This window comes from Syzygium oleosum, unplaced genomic scaffold (genome assembly GCF_021117445.2).
Source record: "Syzygium oleosum isolate NSW1041296 unplaced genomic scaffold, Sole_v2.1 Sole_v2.12, whole genome shotgun sequence".
Lineage (NCBI taxonomy): Eukaryota > Viridiplantae > Streptophyta > Magnoliopsida > Myrtales > Myrtaceae > Syzygium > Syzygium oleosum.
The window spans coordinates 5,342,938-5,362,204 of NW_026607496.1; the positions used below are offsets into that span (position 1 = coordinate 5,342,938).

Here is a 19,267-nt window from a genome sequence, read left to right on the forward strand (position 1 = left end):
AAAGTTAGAAGCCTCGGTGTCTCACCAACGGTTCATCCCTTTTATTAGCTAAAAATTTAGTCTAAATTTCAAGAACATAAATTTAAGATATTTAAATTCATTTAAAATATATAAACATATACAAAATTGAAAACGATCTTAAATTTATTTTTGTTCTTCCAAGTTTTAGGGAGTTCAATGTATTTGTAACAAGAATACCTTAATGCAAGGCAGCAGATGCAATAATCAATTATAAAAGTGCAAATTCAATTCCAAGTGTTTCAACCAAAAATAAAATAAAATTCCAAGTGTAAACAGTTTCTGCTCAATTCAAAAGCGAAAACTCTACAACCAGATAAGTCCCAAAAAACACATTTAAAACCTTTTTCAGAAATAATGCTTTTGTCCCCATTATATCATATTATAATTGTTTATGGGGGTGATAAAACTGTTTATATTCCTTTTTTCCCTGATATAAAATATAAGTATGGGTATCCATTTTGCATCATTTGTAATCCTCAGCTTGGCCATAGGAGTAGGACTTTTAGGAGACAAAAGAAAATGCCAACCAAAAACAGCTGTATCACAATTTATTGACCTTGGTTAATTAAAAATTGATTAAACGTGCGGTTGGGCTATGACCACTTAAATAATTGGAATACTAATCATTATTGGTCCAGGTGCATGAATGCAATGATTTGAGGTTTGGCCAATTCTAGTTTATATATTGTCGGTCCTAAGTGGCAATACTGTATATATATATATATCCACAAACAGTTTTTAGAAAAATTGACATCTCCGGCTTAAAAGGAAAAATAGAACATGCAGCATCAGGTAAAGAAAATTTTACACAAGACCAGTAATCAAATCGTTAAATTATGGGTGGACAAGGTAGACCGCGGATTTTTTTTGGCCAAAAATTTGGATCTTAATTGATAACTCGATTTAAGAACTGAAAATAAAAATAGCATGCAGTTGGTATGATAGAGTATTTGATCAATTGGGTTAGAGGTAAATATGTAATGAAGTCAATAACGTGAGGTGCTGAGTAAGGAAGACATAGCTTTTCTATCTTAAAAAAAAAAAAATACCATGGTCATTTCAATGTTATTAGTTTATTTTGTGAAAAATGAATGATTGAAAAAATATTTTCCTAAAAATGATCGTTTATATCACTTACAAAAATTAATGATGCGAAAAATACTTTCATCATTTATGAAAATATTTAAATATAAATTATTATCGATAATAAAAACGTTATTTATTAACTAATTATGTCAGGTTATGGGAATCATTTTTTCAAATCATTAAAAATAAATGGAGCCAGTGTCCTCATGAGAATTAGCAATCATATCCATACTTATTACATATTTTATGAGAAGATTTTAAAAAAAAAAAAATTCAGCTATCACCAAACCACCTTTAATCATCAATTTTGGGGAAAATTCCAAATCAGTACCCGAAGTAAGGCCAAATTCTCAAAAAAGGGTTCAAAGTGGATATAGTGTCAAATAAGGACCTGAAGTGCCCAATCAGTCTCAAATAGGGGCCCAAAGTGCTCAATTAGTCTCAAAATAGGATCTGAGTTCCCCGACCGGTCAAATGCTTACCGGCCGGCGAGCACGTTACTGTTCCAGCGACTGGAAGAAGGATAGTTTCATCTTTTTTCTTTTTTTTTTCTTTTTCTGTTTTTTACTTTTCCTTTTCCTTTTCTGTTTTTTTTTTTTCTCTTTTCCCTCCCTCCGTCGGGCGATCTCCGCCTGAGGCCGGCAACCTCCGCCGGCCCCGGCTATGGCCGACGGAGGGAGGGAAAAGAGAAAAAAAATCAGAAAAGGAAAAGGAAAAGGAAAATAAAAAAACAGAAAAGGGAAAAAAAGAAAAAAACGAAACTATCCTTCTTCCAGTCGCCGAAACAGTAATGTGCTCGTCGGCCGGCGAATCTAGACCCTTGTTTGAGACTAATTGGATACTTCGAACTCCTATTTAAGATTGATTAAGCACTTCGGATCTTTATTTAGGGAAAAAACCACCAAAAACCCCAAACTTTGTCACCTGTGATACATTTACCCCGAACTTTTTTTTGTGACATAATAAACCCCAAACTTTGTTATTTGTAACACATTTACCCCAATGCATTTAGTCGATGGGCATTTTTGTCTTTTTTGCTTTTTCTTTTTTTCTTCCTTTCCGGCGAGGGCCCCCCTCGTCGGCGTCGGGCGAACGAGGGCGGCCCTCGCCTGATCCAGCGAGGGCGACCCTCGCCGACCGCCCTCGCCCGGCGTCGGCGAGGGCGACCCTCGCCCGACGCCGGCGAGGGTAGCCCTCGCCAGATCAGGCGAGGGCCGCCCTCGCTCGACGCCGGCAAGGGAGGCCCTCGCCCGACGCCGGCGAGGGCCGCCCTCGCCGGAAAGGACAAAAAAAGGAAAAAAAAAGAAAAAGCAAAAAAGACGAAAATGCCCATGGACTAAATGCATTGGGGTAAATGTGTCACAAATAGTAAAGTTTGGGGTTTTTGGTGTCACAAAAAAAGTTCGGGATAAATGTGTTACAGGTGACAAAGTTTGAAATTTTTGGTGATTTTTTCCCCTTTATTTAATATTATGTTCACTTTGAATTTTTTTTAAAAATTTGGCTCCACTTTAAATATTGATTTGGAATTTTCCCTCAATTTTGGATGCATGTCACTTGCAAGAGCTAATGAAATCTTGCTCTTCCGACCGTACTAAGATTTGATGGGACGGTCTCTGTTCTCCTCGCACATAGGATGGACACGAATGGTCCTCCACGCCATCATTTTGCCTGGGCTTTATAGTTGTGTCGAGTGCGCATGATGGGTTGAAATCTCCCGTTTCAACGGAAATATATATTAGCGTAACACTATATCCATTCAAAACTCTTTATCGCAATTTGTTCCTGCACCCGATTAATATCTATCGCATCACTTAGTATTCTTAATCAAGTAGCAATATTCTCGAAATAATTACCCCCATCAGTCCTGTAACTATTGTACTAATGCCGATTCAGTTCTAAACTTTTCATTTTTACAAATTTAATCATAAATCTTTACATGAAATTTCAATATAATCCTTCCGGTCAATTTTTGCAGGAAACAGCTGACGTGGTGGTCCAGTCATTGCCAGTTGTCCTTCGTGGCACATCGCCACGTCGACGATTTCTGGCGAAAATTAGCCGAAAGGACAATGTTGGAATTTTATATAAAGGTTTATAACTAAATTTGCAAAATTATAAAGTTTAAGACTGAATTGACATTCGTACAATAAGTGTAGGGCTGATTGGACAATTTTTCCAATTTTTCTCTAAGTATCATGTAGACTCATCTTACCTAATGTCATATATCGGAATATTGCAAGGTATACACAGATCCTTCCAATTGTAAAATAACCGTCACGGGACGATGTATATTCGTTAACTTTTTTCACTTCGGTGGAAGTAACTTGTCATAGACATGTTTCTTGTAGTCATTGGAAATAATCTCAATTTGAATTTGAAAAGGACATTGCCTCTTGGCCATATATCATTGTTCTTGTACGTTGAAGATGTTGTTTGGTCCTTTTTTCAGCACCTTCTTGTTCATTTGATAACTTATCCATTGATTATCGAACGAGTTTAATCCACCTCGTCTCTCTACTTGTAGCGAATTAGGAGTAAAAAATTAGAGTATGGATGCAACATATGAGAAGAGGATTTCCAAAGTAGCCAACTGCTTTTCTAGTATGGGTTCGTTTGTTCGAAAGAAAACCGTTTTGGGGAAATTATTTTCCGACTTTTCGGTGTTTGAATGATGAAAAATTAATCGATTTATGAAAAACGTTTTTTATGGATTAAAACAAGTTTAGATTGAGAGAAACAACTTCTCCTTCTTGCAAGAAGAAAATCACTTTCCCTAAACCACCAAACAAATGAAAACTAACAATTTTCCTCAAAAATGACTTTCATAAAAAATATTTTATTTTATTATGAAATTTTTAGTGAAACAAACACATCCTACGTATCGAATTGGGTACTAATTGCCATGGTATGCTTTTTCCAAATTTTGCGATTTCTTTCACATAGAAATCGAATTGGGTACTAATTACCATGGTATGCTTTTTCCAAATTTTGCGATTTCTTTCACATAGAAATTATTACAAGTACGTAGAAATTTTCTTCCTTTGGAACCCTACACTTCACAATGTCCCTCGTTTTGGACAATTTTGAACAAAACTAGCTTTTGCTCTCTTAGAATTGAAATAGTCGTTTCTAGTTTTTTGTCCGCAGTTCTTGACTTTACCAACAAATTTTGTGAAATCTTTTCATTATCGAAGTTAGAACGAGTATATGCCTTGTCATATATTGTTTATATATATATTTTACCGAGTTTCACTTATTTGGCAATCCCAAATAGAAGGAGCACGTTCGAGTGATCCTGATACATGTTAACCCAATTCACACACCAAAAAATTAGGCAGGGCTTGCGTAAAGCCTATCTCATTCGACCACACAGACGAATTGAGTGCATCGGGGGGTCAGTCACGAACGGAAAAGCATGAGGAATTGGGGCGCGACCCGACACAGCTGAATTGGCATTTGGGTTAACGACAAGAACTGCAAGTGTATCGGTTGGATTGGAATCTTTTCGTTCTGTCAAGCTGGTTATGATTAGATTCAGCGACCCTGTAAAAGTTCCAACTTCATCATGCTAACTGAATAAAGCACGCCTTTCACCAAAGAACTGGTCGTCCTGGGCCAAGAAGCCAAATAGCTTTCGAAGAGTGCTCTCTCTCGGGTTAAAAAAACAAGCCACGACCACACAAGAAAGCCATGAGAGAGAGAGAGAGAGAGAGAGAGAGAGAGAGAGAGAGAGAGAGAGAGAGCAACAGAACATGGCTAAAAAGAGCCAACTGTTCCTTAGCTAGGGTTTGATCACTAGTGATGGGGTTTTGGATCGATGTTTCACTTGCATTGAACCAGAAGTGGGTGTCAAGCACATGCTCCATGCTTCTCATTCATTTGCTTTTCTAGTTCCTTATTCTACTTCATTGTACGTGTTGACCTCTCTCTCTCTCTCTCTCTCTCTCTCTCTCTCTCTCTGTGTCTCTGTCTCTGTCTCTTGTTGATGGTGGAAACATGTTCAGTAGTTAGTCAACCTTAGTGCTGTTATGCGAGCAGTGAGTGGTGAACCCATTAAAGAGTGATCAGATCAGGCAAGAAAGTGTCGTTGCTTTTGATTATGCCACTCATCACCACTCGTGCCTAAATCCCTGGCCAATCGAATAAAAGTTCAATGATAGGAGCAATAAATTCGCTGGTCAAAACTCGTGCATGATGATATGTTGCGACAGAGAGCTCGTTGGAAAATTATAGGGTAGATTCAGTTCATTGAACTTGCTGGATCAAGGATAATTGTTCAAAATCTCCTGAATTTTGACGATGTTGTATTGTAGCCCCCAAATTTTTTAAAGGCTCGATATTACCATAATGAATTCGTGACATCGTTGTATAGTAGTCCCCGACTTTAAAAAGTTATAGATTACCCTCTCGAACTTTGTTTTGTGTTGTAATCGCTGGAAGTATACTTCTAACGACTAATTTGCCTTTGGATGTCAGAAGTGTACTTCGAACGACCAAATACTACAACTTAGTCGCTAAAAGATCGACAAAACGGAGTCTAACGAAATTATTATTCTCTATAGATCCTTTGGCGACTCACTCTTGTGTTTTGGTCGCAAGAAGTAGGTCTCCAGTGACCAAAGCAGTTTTGTCGCTCGAGACCCATTCTCAATCACTACAAGCCCTAATTTGCCTCATTCGAACTCACCCACACCCATATTACTTCTATCTACTCAGAGTCACGTGTCAAGGATCAAAGGTTTTTAGGGCACAACAAACCAAGCAGGTGGCCAAGATGACCCAGCAAGCCTTAAAACTTCTAAGGGTTTAGGATTTCCATACACTATAGAATATTTCTAGGGGTATTATGGATTTGTATTTTAGAGGATTGTTGTAATTAATAGGGGTGGATGATTTATGGGTTGACGTCAACCATGACCATCTGCGAGATAGAACTCGTGAGCGAAGGCCGAGAGTCGAGAAGCCTGTGGCCTAGTCGAGGGCAACGCCACGACCTTTGGAGAGGCCAAAGGAGGAGTTGGTGGCGTCCAAGCCAACTCAAGAAGGGATGTCCGCTTTTTTCCGAAAACAAGGGACATGTCGAGCAACACGGAGTTGGCCAAGCCGAGGGAGGAATCGCTTATGGAATGAGCTGGGGTTCAAGAGCTGTGCAGATCATGAAGTCAAGAAAAGAAAGACTCAATCACATGGGATAAAATAGAATCACCAACCTCCAAGGGAGTCGACGATTTAAGGGAAGGATTCGACCGGGCAAGTGAAGGACTCTGAATTGAGATCGCCAAGGGTGTTGCTTAATTGGGTGGGGCAAAATATAAATTACTAGAGGTTTTCAAGGTACAATAGGTCATATGGAGGTGGCTAAGATGACCAAGCAAGCCTTGAAGTTTCTAAGGGTCTAGTGTTTTCATAAGCACTCTAAAATATTCCTAGGGGTATTATGGGACTCATGTGTATAAATAAGTATCTCGTTTCCCTCATTTATATCATCCCATATTCAACATGATAAGAAGTAATAAAGCATTCTCTCCCCAAACACTCTTTTCTCTAGAGTTTCTCTCTATGTTCCAGGTGGGCAAGTGAGAAAAAAGTATCGAAAAAGTCTTAAACCTATTGCAACTGAACCAATTCAGTTTTAAACCTTTCAATTGTGCCAATTTAGTAATAAACCTTTTTTTACATTTTACCAATTGAGTCAATCCGATCAATTTTGATTCGAAATCGTTGACGTGAATGCCGACCATTCTACGTGGAGCTGACATGAATATTTTTTAAAAAAAATTGAATTTTTTTTTATAGCTTTTTATATTTTTTCTTTTTTGTTTTTTTCTTTCCTCTTTTTTCCTTTCATTATGGTCGGCGAGGGCCAGCAAGCCTTTGCTGTCTGTAGGCGATGTTGTCTTTGCCCAAATCTGGTGAGGGCCTAAGTGAGAGCCGTGACCCTTGCCGGCCAAATGAAAGGAAAAAAAAATAAAGAAAGAAATAATAGAAAATTTAATTTTTTTAAATTGTAAAAATTGACCATGTTAGCACTAGTCGTGCCACGTAGAATGGCCGGCGTCCACGTCAGGGATTTTTTGCTAAAATTGGCCGGAAGGACTCAATTGACAAATTGCGAAAATGTCTAGAACTGAATTGGTACAATCGCAATAGGTTTAGAACTTTTCTAGTATTTTTCCCACCATGTGAGAGAGTGAGGAATAGTTCGAAGGGAAGGTTGTTGAGCTTAGGCAATTATAGTAGAGTGAACGAGTCATTTGGAGTCTTTAAGTGCCGCACAGTTACAATCTCAAGTTTTGGCCCGTCACACACGAACGTTTGTCACCAGCAAGCTCTCTCTCTCTCCACGTTCACCCGCAAACCACCTTCCAGCCACCTTCCTCCTCTGTCGACATCCATCGTTGCTGGCAAGCCCTAGTCAGCAGATTCCATGGTGACGTTGAGATATTGGCGGCCGTGGAAGCGTCGCCAAGAGCCAAAAACAAGAAAACAAAGGATGAGCAGAGCGTTAGGAAAAGAAAGGGAGGTGGTGAGGACGCGATGGCGACAGGTTGTGGCATGGCTTGACATGTGATAGTGACCGGGACAGAATGCCGTAATGGCGATTTCACTGGCAGGGACGATGGGGGAGGGTTGGTGGTCAAGCATGAGGTGATCGAGCTGGTAAGAGGAGGAAGAGAAAAGGGATATGTGGATAGGGGTTTTGTGGGATTTGAATAAGGTCTAATGAGATATAGAGTTGGGTAGACATGTGTCGTAACAGGAGAAACACCATATTGGCTTACATTAACGATAGATTTGCATCTGTAATTTCATATCTTGTTCCTGTAATCACGTTGGAGTATTTGTACAATAAGATCGCAGATAAGAACTTATTCCGTACTGAAGGCAGTTACGTAAGAAATGATTCTTTTTATTCCTCGTGGGAACCGATTCGAGCATTTGAAGGCGTTTAGTAACTACCAAAATTTCTATTCCCGAAATAGTAAAAGAACAGAAATGCGTTTGGTAACAGCATAAAATTTTTTTATTATTAATAATATTTTAATATTTCTTTCTTTTCTTTTTTTCTTCTCCTCCTTCTTGGCCATGGTCGGTAAAAATTTTTCTTATAAATAATTTTTTTATTAATAATATTTTTAAAAATATTTTACTAAAAAAATGAAAATATTTTTTTCTTTTTTTTTCGCCATGGCCTGGTCGCTGGCCATGGCCGGTAAAATATTTTTTTTATAAATATTTTTTATTAATAATATTTTTAAAAATATTTTACTAAAAAAATGAAAATATTTTTTTCTTTTTTTTTCGCCATGGCCTGGTCGCTGGCCATGGCCGGTAAAATATTTTTTTTATAAATATTTTTTATTAATAATATTTTAATAAAAAATATTTTTATTGAAATTATTTTTTAAAATTTTTTTTTACCATGGCCTGGTCGCTGGTCATGGCCGGTAAAATATTTTTTTATAAATAATTTTTTATTAATAATATTTTTTATAAAAATATTTTTTTTATTTTTTTCGCCATGGCCTGGTTACTAGCCATGTCCGGTAAATTTTTTTTATTATTAATATATTTTTATTTTTTTTCTCCATGGCCTGGTCGCTGGCCATGGCCGGTAAATTTTTTTTTATAAATTATAATTTTTTTATTTTTTTCGCCATGGCCTGGTCGCTGGCCATGACCGGTAAATTTTTTTTATTAATAATATTTTAATCTCACCAGATAGGGCAAGGGTAGCCCTCACGCCGGACATTAGAAGCTATATTAAAAACCAAGAAAAAGAAGAAGAAAAAAAAACCTGATTCTCATTTTTGTTTAGAATCAAGAAGTCGCTTTTTTTTTATTCTTGATTCTCGTTCAAAGCGATTCAGGCACAAATTTGCAAGAATTTGTGCCCAATCAATAAATTAAACAAACGGATTTCTATTCCCAAACTGATTCTGGGAACAAAAGAACAGAATCAAATACTATTTGGCAAGTTGCCATGCGCAGCCTAAAAGGCGAATCTTTTAATTGACGGGAAAAAAGTAATTATTATGAAAATCAGAGTCTTATTAAGTGGAAAAGAACATACAATGAATCACATTGTTGCCTCTTGAGAGTGAGGCCGGTTAATGCAACGACTCTTTCCCACTTGAGAGTGATGCCCATAATATCTGAACCCGTTATAGTTGCAACTTGGGAGAGCTAAACTTCTTTGGGCCTCAAGAAGAGTAAAATAACAGAAGAAGCCCAACTAGAAATTAGAATATGTTTCAAGACCCTGCCATGAGAATGATCTTGTGATTTTATAAGAAAGAACGCCGCATCCATTAGATGACTTTAGTTTTCTATGTAAAAATTTGAAGAAACCGTGGTAATGCGTGGGGAAAATGGTCGCCAAATGGGGTGCAAAAATAGTTCCTAGTAGGGTCAGCTATAAAGGTTAAAGGCCTGGATTTGATCGGTTCACGAGATTTGCAAAGTGTTATGTGGATTTCCAGGTAATCGGGTCTATGTGCCGGTGTCCGTGGATTATTGAAAAGAATTAGAGAATAATAAGAGTATAAAGATTCAGGCACGATAAGGAGAAATCGAACGAGAAACAAAAATGTTTCACACAAGAAAAAATCTATGGACGCACTAGCCCAGCAGAGGGATCCTACAATATTGGTCAGCATGGATCATTGAGGATTGAGCAACAGCTTATGCCCTATGTTTTTTGCCCAACTATGATTGTTTACTTATGCCAAGGAAGGCTGCCTAAATAGGTAAGCCCGAGTGAGGGTGAGCACTGGCTAGGCAGGCCGGGCCTCAATGTTTTTGGCCCAGCCCGACTTTAAATGTCTCGCGTCGAAGTAGACCGGGTTGGCTCAGGCCTAGCCAGAATATTTTTTTAGTTGTTTTCTTAAAAAAATAAAAAATAAGATCATTGTTATATTTTCGGTTTCAAAAAATAGCTTTTCTATATAGTTGTTTTTTAACTAATTTATGAGTCTAATAAAGTGTTTCCAGTATAAATGATGTAAATTTCATTTTTTTATTTTTTAAATTTTATCTTAAAAATAGTCTGGGCCATTTCAGGAGTGAGCGTCTCTGTATTGAAGGCCTGGACCTGCCCGAAATCTCGACTCGGGCCTATTCATGCTGCTCCGTTTAGGGCTTTCGGACTTTTTTGCTCAACCCTAAGTCCCAAGGCCTGTCACATAGCGCACTAACCTCCCGGAGGAGGTAAGATGCAAACCAAATATGAGTGAGTTTTCCTACATAGGGCAGTATACACTTGAATCTTGATGAAATTGGAAACCAAATTCATGTTTGTGCTAGTTTCGTTTTTGAATCAATATAAATCTAATTCGATATAAACCAAATCCGTGCTGGTCCTATATAGATAAATCGGCCGATTCGTGATTGATCTAACTGCCTAAACTTTAGAGTATTAGAGGTTAAAGGCTAGAAAAAAAAAATCAATGTGCGAACTTGTTCTCCAAAAATCACCGATGCGTGACATCTCTTTGCCCTTTTTCTTGCTTTGAGTATGAAGGAAAAAAATACCAGTATCTTGATAAATTCTATGGAAGGCTCAAGAGAAAACTAGAATAATATGATTAATTTGAGGGGTAGTTTGGGATTGATGAGCAAGGGCTTTCAAGTCGTTTACTTGTTTGTTTAGCTTGAAAAAGATAGCTATTCAAAGCATCAGGAAAGGGTACGAAGCAATTGGGTAAACTCTCAAGTACTAATTTAGAAAAAATTTCCAGAGCCTCAAGATCTCAAAAGAGACAGCATTCTGTAAATCCTCTCCTCAGAAGTCATTCCTTTTTCAGAAATGGAAAATCCTTGACACCAACAAACAAAATTCCATGACAAGGAATAGCACCGAAAGTACACAACCCAACACACTAAGCACTCACATCAACAGCACTAATTAGTGCTCTTGTTTGGTATTTCCCAGCAGCCACTTTTCACCAAATACCTTTTATAAGAATGTAACCCACTGAGATTTTCCATTTTCTTTTGTTTGAAATTGCCATGGTCTGGACCTTCTTGTTGGCCAGAAGCATACCACTTCCTCCAATTCTCAAATTTTTCCTTTTAGTCTTGGCATGTATCTAAAGCCCTTACCTGAGATTACTGTCAGATTTCTGGGGTCCAACCCGAGAGCTTCACCTAATCACCAACCTTTTCTTTTTCCTCCTTTCCTTATGTTCATATTTAATTCAAATTGCTAATGCATGGAACAAAAATTTACAAAAGGAGAATAATAAAATCAAGAAAATGTTGAAGAGAGATTGGAGAGGAAATGAAGCCATGTAGAGGGTGATTGATTCTTGGGTGGGTAGATTCTACATAAAAAATCTAAAAACCTAGCTTGTCAAAGGCATAATGGTAAACGTACTGATGAATTTTCTAAACTTCCATGATTCAAAACCAATTTCCCACACATATATATTTTTCTTAAACGAAATAAAAAACAAAAGTGCTAAAAAACGGCTCTACTCGTGAAAGGCTAGCTCTCGAGCATAACCAACGATTTACCATATAAAATTAGAAACCAAACCAGTCAAGGTTGATTTTCACTTTTTTACCCAGGAATCTATCCAATTTTCATGTGAATCAGTTTGGAACCGATCGAGTAAAGGCTAGTTCCTTTCAGTTCCCCAAGTGAACCTGCCCCATTGCTTACTCTTAGAACCACGAGTTGTAGGACATGGAAATCAGGTTGGTGGTCCTAAAGAAACTCAAGGAAAAGATCATTAAAATTTAAGTATAAAGTAGACAAAAGTGCTGTTGCTGATGCAACTTGCAGAGAAAAAGCTGCTCCATTGTGAGAAGGAAAAGTGGACATTTTTGTCATTCACCGGAAAAGAAAAATTTAAAGTTGATGAAATTTTTTTTTCTTTTCCAAAAATTTGTTCATGTTTGATGGAAAATTGGTTGTGTAAGTGGGTGGGGACCAGAAATAATTTTGTGCGAACAAATGGTGGGGCACCATCCTTTTCAACTAAGTTTGCTAAATGCTAGCAATAATCTTAGTGCCAAACAATCGCTACAATGAAGATTGGTAGAAAGGCCGGATTAGAGCCAGATTTAGAAAGTGAAATTGGTACTTCTCTAAGGAGTACAATTCAGTTCATTTCCCTTGAGATTGGAGAATCAATTAGAATATCATCTCATAAAGCAATTTTCACACTAATTTTAAGCATTTGCTCGAGATTTATTGCTTAAAATTTCTTTTCCACTTAATGATTTTTATAATGTTTTTTGAGGAAGAAGGACCCAATCAAGTTACAAGTCAAAATTTTCATGTTTTATATTAGGTACATATATTAAAGGAAGAAGATAAAAGCTTCTAAATAGAATCGTATGAATAATAACAAAAATGACTCAACAAATTCTTTTAGTGGGCTTCTAATATTGAATAGAGATGTCTACTAAATTTCGATTTAGGTAAGCTCAATTCACATAATTTTTTTTTAATCATGTATATTTTATGTGATGTGAAATACCTTTGAGTGAATAATGCACGCAATTCATGATGGTGCAATCAGTAATACACATTTCCCTTCTTTTTTTTCCAAAACAAGGAGGGGAATTTATCCTGATTGGCCTATGGGAAGTCTCACTCTATTCTGCACATAATACTGTTCAGAGCCAGAGTAGTCCCATTGGCCATCAGGCAATCAACATAGCAGCACCGGGATTTAGAGAACCAAGACAAGACATTATTATAAGCATGTCATGTGGTCCTCTTTACCTTTTCTAATGATTATTGCTCAGATGACCAACCCAAAAGAGCTTGCACAAAAAGGTCCAGGTCACCCACGACTCTCTGCCACCTTTGACATTATAAATTATTTTCCCGGTTCTCAATAAAAATCAGTGGAATAAGCAGGTAAACATTGAAGGGTGGAAACTAGTGACTTTTTCACATTATAACAGCAACTCCTGTCCCATGAAAATGGTATAGTTTTAATAATGTTGGGAGCAATCAATTACTAATCAATCGAATTTTGTTGACAAGGAGTTTTTTTGTGCCCAATTCAAGAGAATTTATGATTTTAGTCTCTCGTATTGTATGATCAACGTAATAAAAATCAGAATACTGTCTTCTCGAGTAAAAGTATTGCATGAACTCTTTTAATCAGACATTTCTATTCATTTCGGTTCATACTTTACTTGATTTATGAGATTAAATGAAGTAGTACACATTCGAAACTTATGCACGAGGAAAGTGTGATTCCATGTCATCGGAATAGAAAAGGTCAACGCGTTTCATTTTAAGTTCGGCTTAGTACTTGATGATCTTATTGTGAAAGTGTAAATCCATCATAAACCAGATGGATGGCGAGCTTAAGCTCAGGTGAAAGACCAAGAAAATTACCATTTTCTGAGAAAGGAAAAGAAGAGAAGCAGTTTTGAGATTTTGTTTTAAGATTGTTCGCTAAAGCTGTCGGTTTTTCACATAATATCGAATTGAACATGTGGTGTAACTTCACATCAAATTCTTCTTTTGCCTCTAGCTAAAAAAGGAAAGCAGTAAGGGTGCTACTTTAGCTAGCAGCATTAGCCAAAAGTAATCAGAATCAATGTGGTGTAAATGGAGACCGATTTCATTTAATCATCTGCATCCTACGGTCTGTATCGAAATCTTCCATGGATTGGTGAATCTTTCCGAAAAGAGCTTTAAAAAAATCTAGCTTTTACCTTGAGAATTTTGGTTGTTGAGCACGTACAAAAAGTTCAATAGCTGGCACGACGGACAAACTCATTTTGTGAGCGACGCTGGTTACCTTCAAGACTCAAGCCCGATATGGATAAACACAAATCGCAATGTTTGCGGAAATAAGCATCCGGTGACATTCAAGTCGGTTTAGAATCTGGACATCAGATGGCAATGCGAACTAAATGCTGTCTTTGACATTCTCCCCTCCGTATGACCTAAACCTTAAGATCTTCTCATCAACTGAATTCACACATAAATCCCTAAAAGAGACAGCACTTTTGGATTAATGATCTGGTGTTGCTGAATGATCCCAAAGGTCCATTAACCTTCACAAATTTTGCAAAATCCCACTGAGGCACTTTCACTGATAGTGCATAGGTTGCATCTGGAAATAAGGGTCGAACTGGGCACCGTGAAGTTCCTCCATGAGGAATCTCTGCTCGTGCAACTTATTCCCATAAGAAGAAATCCCGCGAAACTGTCCAAAGGCAGCATCGACGCCTACTTGGTCATATGCTGTCGCCAACCCTCCATTTGATCGGTTGTTCCAGCACAAGAGATCTTTGCTCATCTCTTGGATCTTCGGATGATGATCATGCGGCTGTGCTTGCAGCGGTAGCTTCGTGATCGTGGAAGAATTGTCAGGTGAGGCAGGTTGCCTTTTGACTGGCGAAGGTGGGTCACTCTCTGGGAGAAGAACCGTCGTGATGTTGTGAATGCTGGATCTCTGCTTGTCCTTGCCTCCCGTAAGCTGGCTGATGAAGTGTTTTTGGGCATGAATGGCGACCTGAGTCGGAGTCCTAGTAATCACGAAGTAGCGCGAGATGTTCCTCCAATCCCCTTTCCCGTACTTCTTAAGACCCATAAAAAATTTCCTGCAGGATCATCACCAGATGCAACATCACAAACCGCACTTACATTTAGTGCTCGAAATATACATTTGGACATTAAAGATTTGAGTAAATCAGAACTTTGTGTATGTCAACTGTACAATCTTAAAATATTTTACAGGTTTCATGCTAATATCCAGCTGCAGCAGACTTCACAGCATTTCAGATCATCTATCTGAAGAGGTTTAACCCGACAGGCGACAATGCATTCGGAATAACCCCAAGGGGTTCAAATCATATGCATTTACATTCTTGCAAAGTTGGAAAAAGATGCAGACTCACAAATTAAGTAAAAGAGCATGATTCTGCGGCTAGAATTCCAGGTGAGGTAGTCCAAAACAAGCAACAGCACCAAAATTTCAGACTTTCTGGCTAATTCCAGACCTTGATTCAACAATTAACAAAGCATATATTTCAATTCAAGAGAAGGCTCAACAATTACCTGTGCTCTTCTTCAGTCCACGGAACACCTTTCTTTCTCTCCTGATCAGAGGGTTTTGCCGAAGTGCCTCTCTTTCCAAGAGTACTGTCTAATTGCTTCAACCCATCACAACCATTGTTACTATTGATCCACTCTGATGAGAAGGAGTTGCTCCCATATCCTGGAATTGGAAAAATCCTGGCTTCGATATCACTCACATCTTCCTTTGATATCCTATACTGCTTCGTCACATCGCCCACCGTCTTCCCGGGGATTAAAGCGGCCACTTTCACCCACCTATCCAGTGCGTCTTTATCGTCCACACAAGAAAGCCATGACCAAAACAGAGACAGAGAGCAACAGAACATGGCTAAGAAGAGCCAACTGGTCCACCGGTTGTTTGATGTGCGAACAAGGTGACCCGTTCCTTAGCTAGGGTTTAATCATTAGTGATGGGGTTCTGGATCGATGTTTCACTTGCATTGAACCGGAAGTGGGTCTCAAGCACATCCTTCATTTGCTTTTCTAATTCCTTATTCTACTTCATTGTTACGTGTTGACCCCACACACACACACACACACACACACACTCTCTCTCTCTCTCTCTCTCTCTCTCTCACCTTCGGCCAAATAGGTATGTCATTTCTTAGTTGAAGTAGATCATTCTTAATATTAATTAACGAAGTTTAAATTAGATAATATGATCCAAATCAAGATATCTAGAAAATTAAAACGTGAATAAGAAAATTAATGTCCGTTCTAAATATTGATAAATTCAAAAATAATTTGAATCTACGAAATTTATTGGTAAATAATACCAGATGTTAGGAAAATTTCGATTTAGTACAATTTAAAACTCGACAATCATTAAACATAAAATTCGAAGAATGTCTGCCCCCATTTACAACTAAGATGGCGGTAAATTAATTAACATCATTCTAATTATCAACATATACATCAACATTTATCAATTTAATTTCAACATATGGGACTCAAGACAATTACGGTTGCGGAAAATTATCCTTTGCATTCTCCGTATCTTGCAAGATTGATGATTCACTGAGATTTTCACGTGTCAACACAAATTATAAGCTAAATAATACTTAGCTTTGTAACCTAATCATTATTATTGGACATGAAAAATTTCGGATGTCATAACTTATGCTGAGGAAGGCTGCCTGAATAGGGCTAGGCAGGCCGGGCCTCAATGTTTTTGGCCCGGCCCAAATTTAAATGGTTTGCGTCGAAGTACAACGGGCTAGCTCGGGCCTAGCCTGAATGTTTTTTTTTTTTGGTTTTTTTCTTGAAAATTAAAATAAATTTGTTGTTATATTTTTGGTTTCAAAAATCGCTTTTCTATATTTATGTTTTATAATTGATTTATGTGTCTAATAAAGTGTTTCCAGTATAAATGATGTAAATTTCATTATTTTATTTTTAAAATATTATCTTAAAAAATTGTTTGGGCCATTTCAGGAGTGAGCATCTCTATCTTGAAGGCTCGGACCTGCTCGAAATCCTAGCTCGGGCATATTTGGCTGCTTCGTTTAGGGCTTTCGAGCTTTCGGACTTTTTTGCTCACCCCTGAGCCCAAGGCCTGTGAGATGTGCACTAACCTCCTAGAGGAGGTAAGATTCAAACAAAATCTGAGTGAGTGTTCCTATATAGTATACACTTGAATCTTCATGAATTGGAAACCAAATTTGTGTTTGTGCTGGTTTCGTTTCTGAATCAATATAAATCTAATTCGATATAAACCAAATCCATGTTTGTCCTCCATAGATAGATTGACCGCTTCGTGATTGATGTAACTACTTAACTTCAAAGTATTAGAGGTTAACGGCTAGAAAAGAAAAATCATAATGTGAACTTGTTCTAAAAATCACCGATGCATGACAACTCTTTGCCCTTTTTCTTACTTTGAGAATGAAGGAAAAAAACGAATATCTTGATAAATTCTATGGAAGGCTCAAGAAAAAACTAGAACAATATGATTAATTTGAGGGGTAGTTTGGGATCCATCAGCAACGCCTTTCAAGTCGATTGCTTGTTTGTTTAGCTGAAAAAGATAGCTATTCAAAGCATCGGGGAAAGGTACTATGCAATTAGGTAAACTCTCAAGTACTAATTTAGAAAAAATTTGTAGAGCTTCAAAATCTGAGTTCAAATAGACAGCATTCTACGAATCCTCTCATCAAAAGTTATTTCTTTTTCAGAAAAGGAAAAACTTTTGACACCAACAAACAAAATCCCATGACAAAGAATATCACCTAAAGTACACAACCCAACACGCTAAGCACTCACATCAAATCCCATCACAGCATTAATCAGTGCTCTTGTTTGGTATTTCCCAACAGCCACTTTTCACAAAATACCTTTTATAAGTATGTAGCCCACTGAGATTTTCCATTTTCTTTTGTCTGAAAATGCCATGGTTTGGAGCTTCTTATTGGCCAGAAGCATGCCACTTCCTGCAATTCTCAATTCTGTTTTTTCCTTTTACTCTTGGCATGGATCTAAAGCCCTCACCTGAGATTGCTGTCAGATTTCTGGGGTCCAACCCGAGTGCAACCTTTTCTTATTCCTCTTTTCCTTCTGTTTTTATTTAATTCAAATTGCTAATGCACGGAACAAAAAATTTTTAAAAAAAGGAGAATAATAAAATCAAGAAAATGTTGAAGAGAGATTGGAGGGGATATGGAGCCATGTAGGGGGTGATTGGTTCTCAAGTGAGTAGATTTCACATAAAGAATTTGAAACCTACCCCATCAGAGGCATAATTGTTAAAGCATTGATGAATTTTCTAGACTTCCCCGATTCGAAACTAATTTCCCACACGCGCGCGCGCGCGCACACACACACATATTTTTTTTTTTCTTAAAGGAAGCAAAAAACAAAAGAGCTAAAAAACGGCTCTACTCGAGAAAGGCTAGCTCTCGAGGAGAACCAACGATTTACCTTATAAAATCAGAAACCGAACTGGTCAAGGTCGATTCCCACTATTTTTACCCAGGAACCTATTCGGTTTTTGTGTGAATCGGTTTGGAATCGATTAAGTAAGGCTGGTTCCTTTCGCTTCCCCAAGTGAGCTGACCCAATTGCTTACCCTTGGAACCACGAGTTATAGGTAGAGGTGTCAAAATGGGTTAATGAACCAATTTTTAACCCATTTTTTATAAAATGGGTCAGAAATGGGTTGGCCTATTATTAATAAATGGATTGTTATGGGTTTGAGCTATAAACCTCAATCAAATATGGGTCAAATAGGGTTTTAAATGGGTCTACACTTTTGCCCAACCCAACCCCCACTCTACCTGCAAATCCTCCTCTATTCCGCTTCCACCGCCGCCCTAAGTCCACTGCTCCTCCCCCTCTTTTTCTTCCACTTCGTCCTCCTCTTCCACAGTGGCAGCTGCCTTCCTCGCTGTCGTCGCCTCCCTCTCCGGCTGCAACTGTTGGTGCCCGTCTCCATCCCCTTCTACCTCTAACAAAGAAGCCATTCGAACCATTATCTTGAAACTAGTCAATTTTTTTTCGCTCATGATAGGAATGTTCGACTCATCTGATCGGTGGTTTTGTATTTTAACTGAGCTTGATATGAATTTGGAAAGGGATTTGTTAATCATCTTGTAGATTTAATTAAGGTCCCCTCTTCTTTGCATCCTTGGCTAATGCTTCTTCGGAGGAGAGTTCAGCCCTCAGCCTCAGTCGAAAGGCGAAAAACAGAACGGCACAAGCACAACAAAAAAGATCTTTGTAGATAGCCGCAACTCATCAAGGGGCATGTCTGTGGTGGTTGTGGACGTGAATACCATCATCAAGGGCAGTGAAAAGCTTTGAGGCCTCGCTGACAGGTTTGTCTCCGTCCCCAAGGTCATGAATGAGGTCCACAATGCCGTCTCTCGCTGCCGCCTCGAGTTTGTGCCATTCACCGTCAAGACCATGGAACCATTGAGCTAAATTTTCATTTGTCCTTTTGTATTATGGAAGTTGTCACACCTCGAAAATAACTAGAAAATGGGGATGACACGGCCGTCCTTCCACACGAAGGACGCAGCCTCAACAATAATCAACAACCTGTTATCAGCATATATATATCAAACCACATATATATCAGATAAACCAACGAGTTGGTTATAA

At 38.1% G+C, this 19,267-nt stretch overlaps 1 protein-coding gene across 1 annotated transcript; it reads right to left on the minus strand.

Moving 5' to 3' along the window:
• Positions 1-13,893: 13,893 nt before the first annotated feature.
• LOC115672285 (transcription factor DIVARICATA-like) lies at positions 13,894-15,636 on the minus strand. Its single transcript, XM_030594059.2, has 2 exons — positions 15,149-15,636; positions 13,894-14,691 (listed from the first exon to the last, which is right to left on the minus strand). Exons 1-2 carry the CDS (start codon positions 15,493-15,495, stop codon positions 14,178-14,180), a joined length of 861 nt encoding a protein of 286 aa, XP_030449919.1. The 5' UTR covers positions 15,496-15,636; the 3' UTR covers positions 13,894-14,177.
• Positions 15,637-19,267: the final 3,631 nt, after the last annotated feature.

Bases quoted from the DNA above. Each gene is read 5' to 3' on its own strand.
- LOC115672285 (XM_030594059.2), bottom strand. From the start codon at position 15,495: ATGTTCTGTTGCTCTCTGTCTCTGTTTTGGTCATGGCTTTCTTGTGTG. The intron at 14,692-15,148 runs GTAATTGTTGAG...ATGATCCTGCAG, and splicing joins TGGACTGAAGAAGAGCACAG to GAAATTTTTTATGGGTCTTA.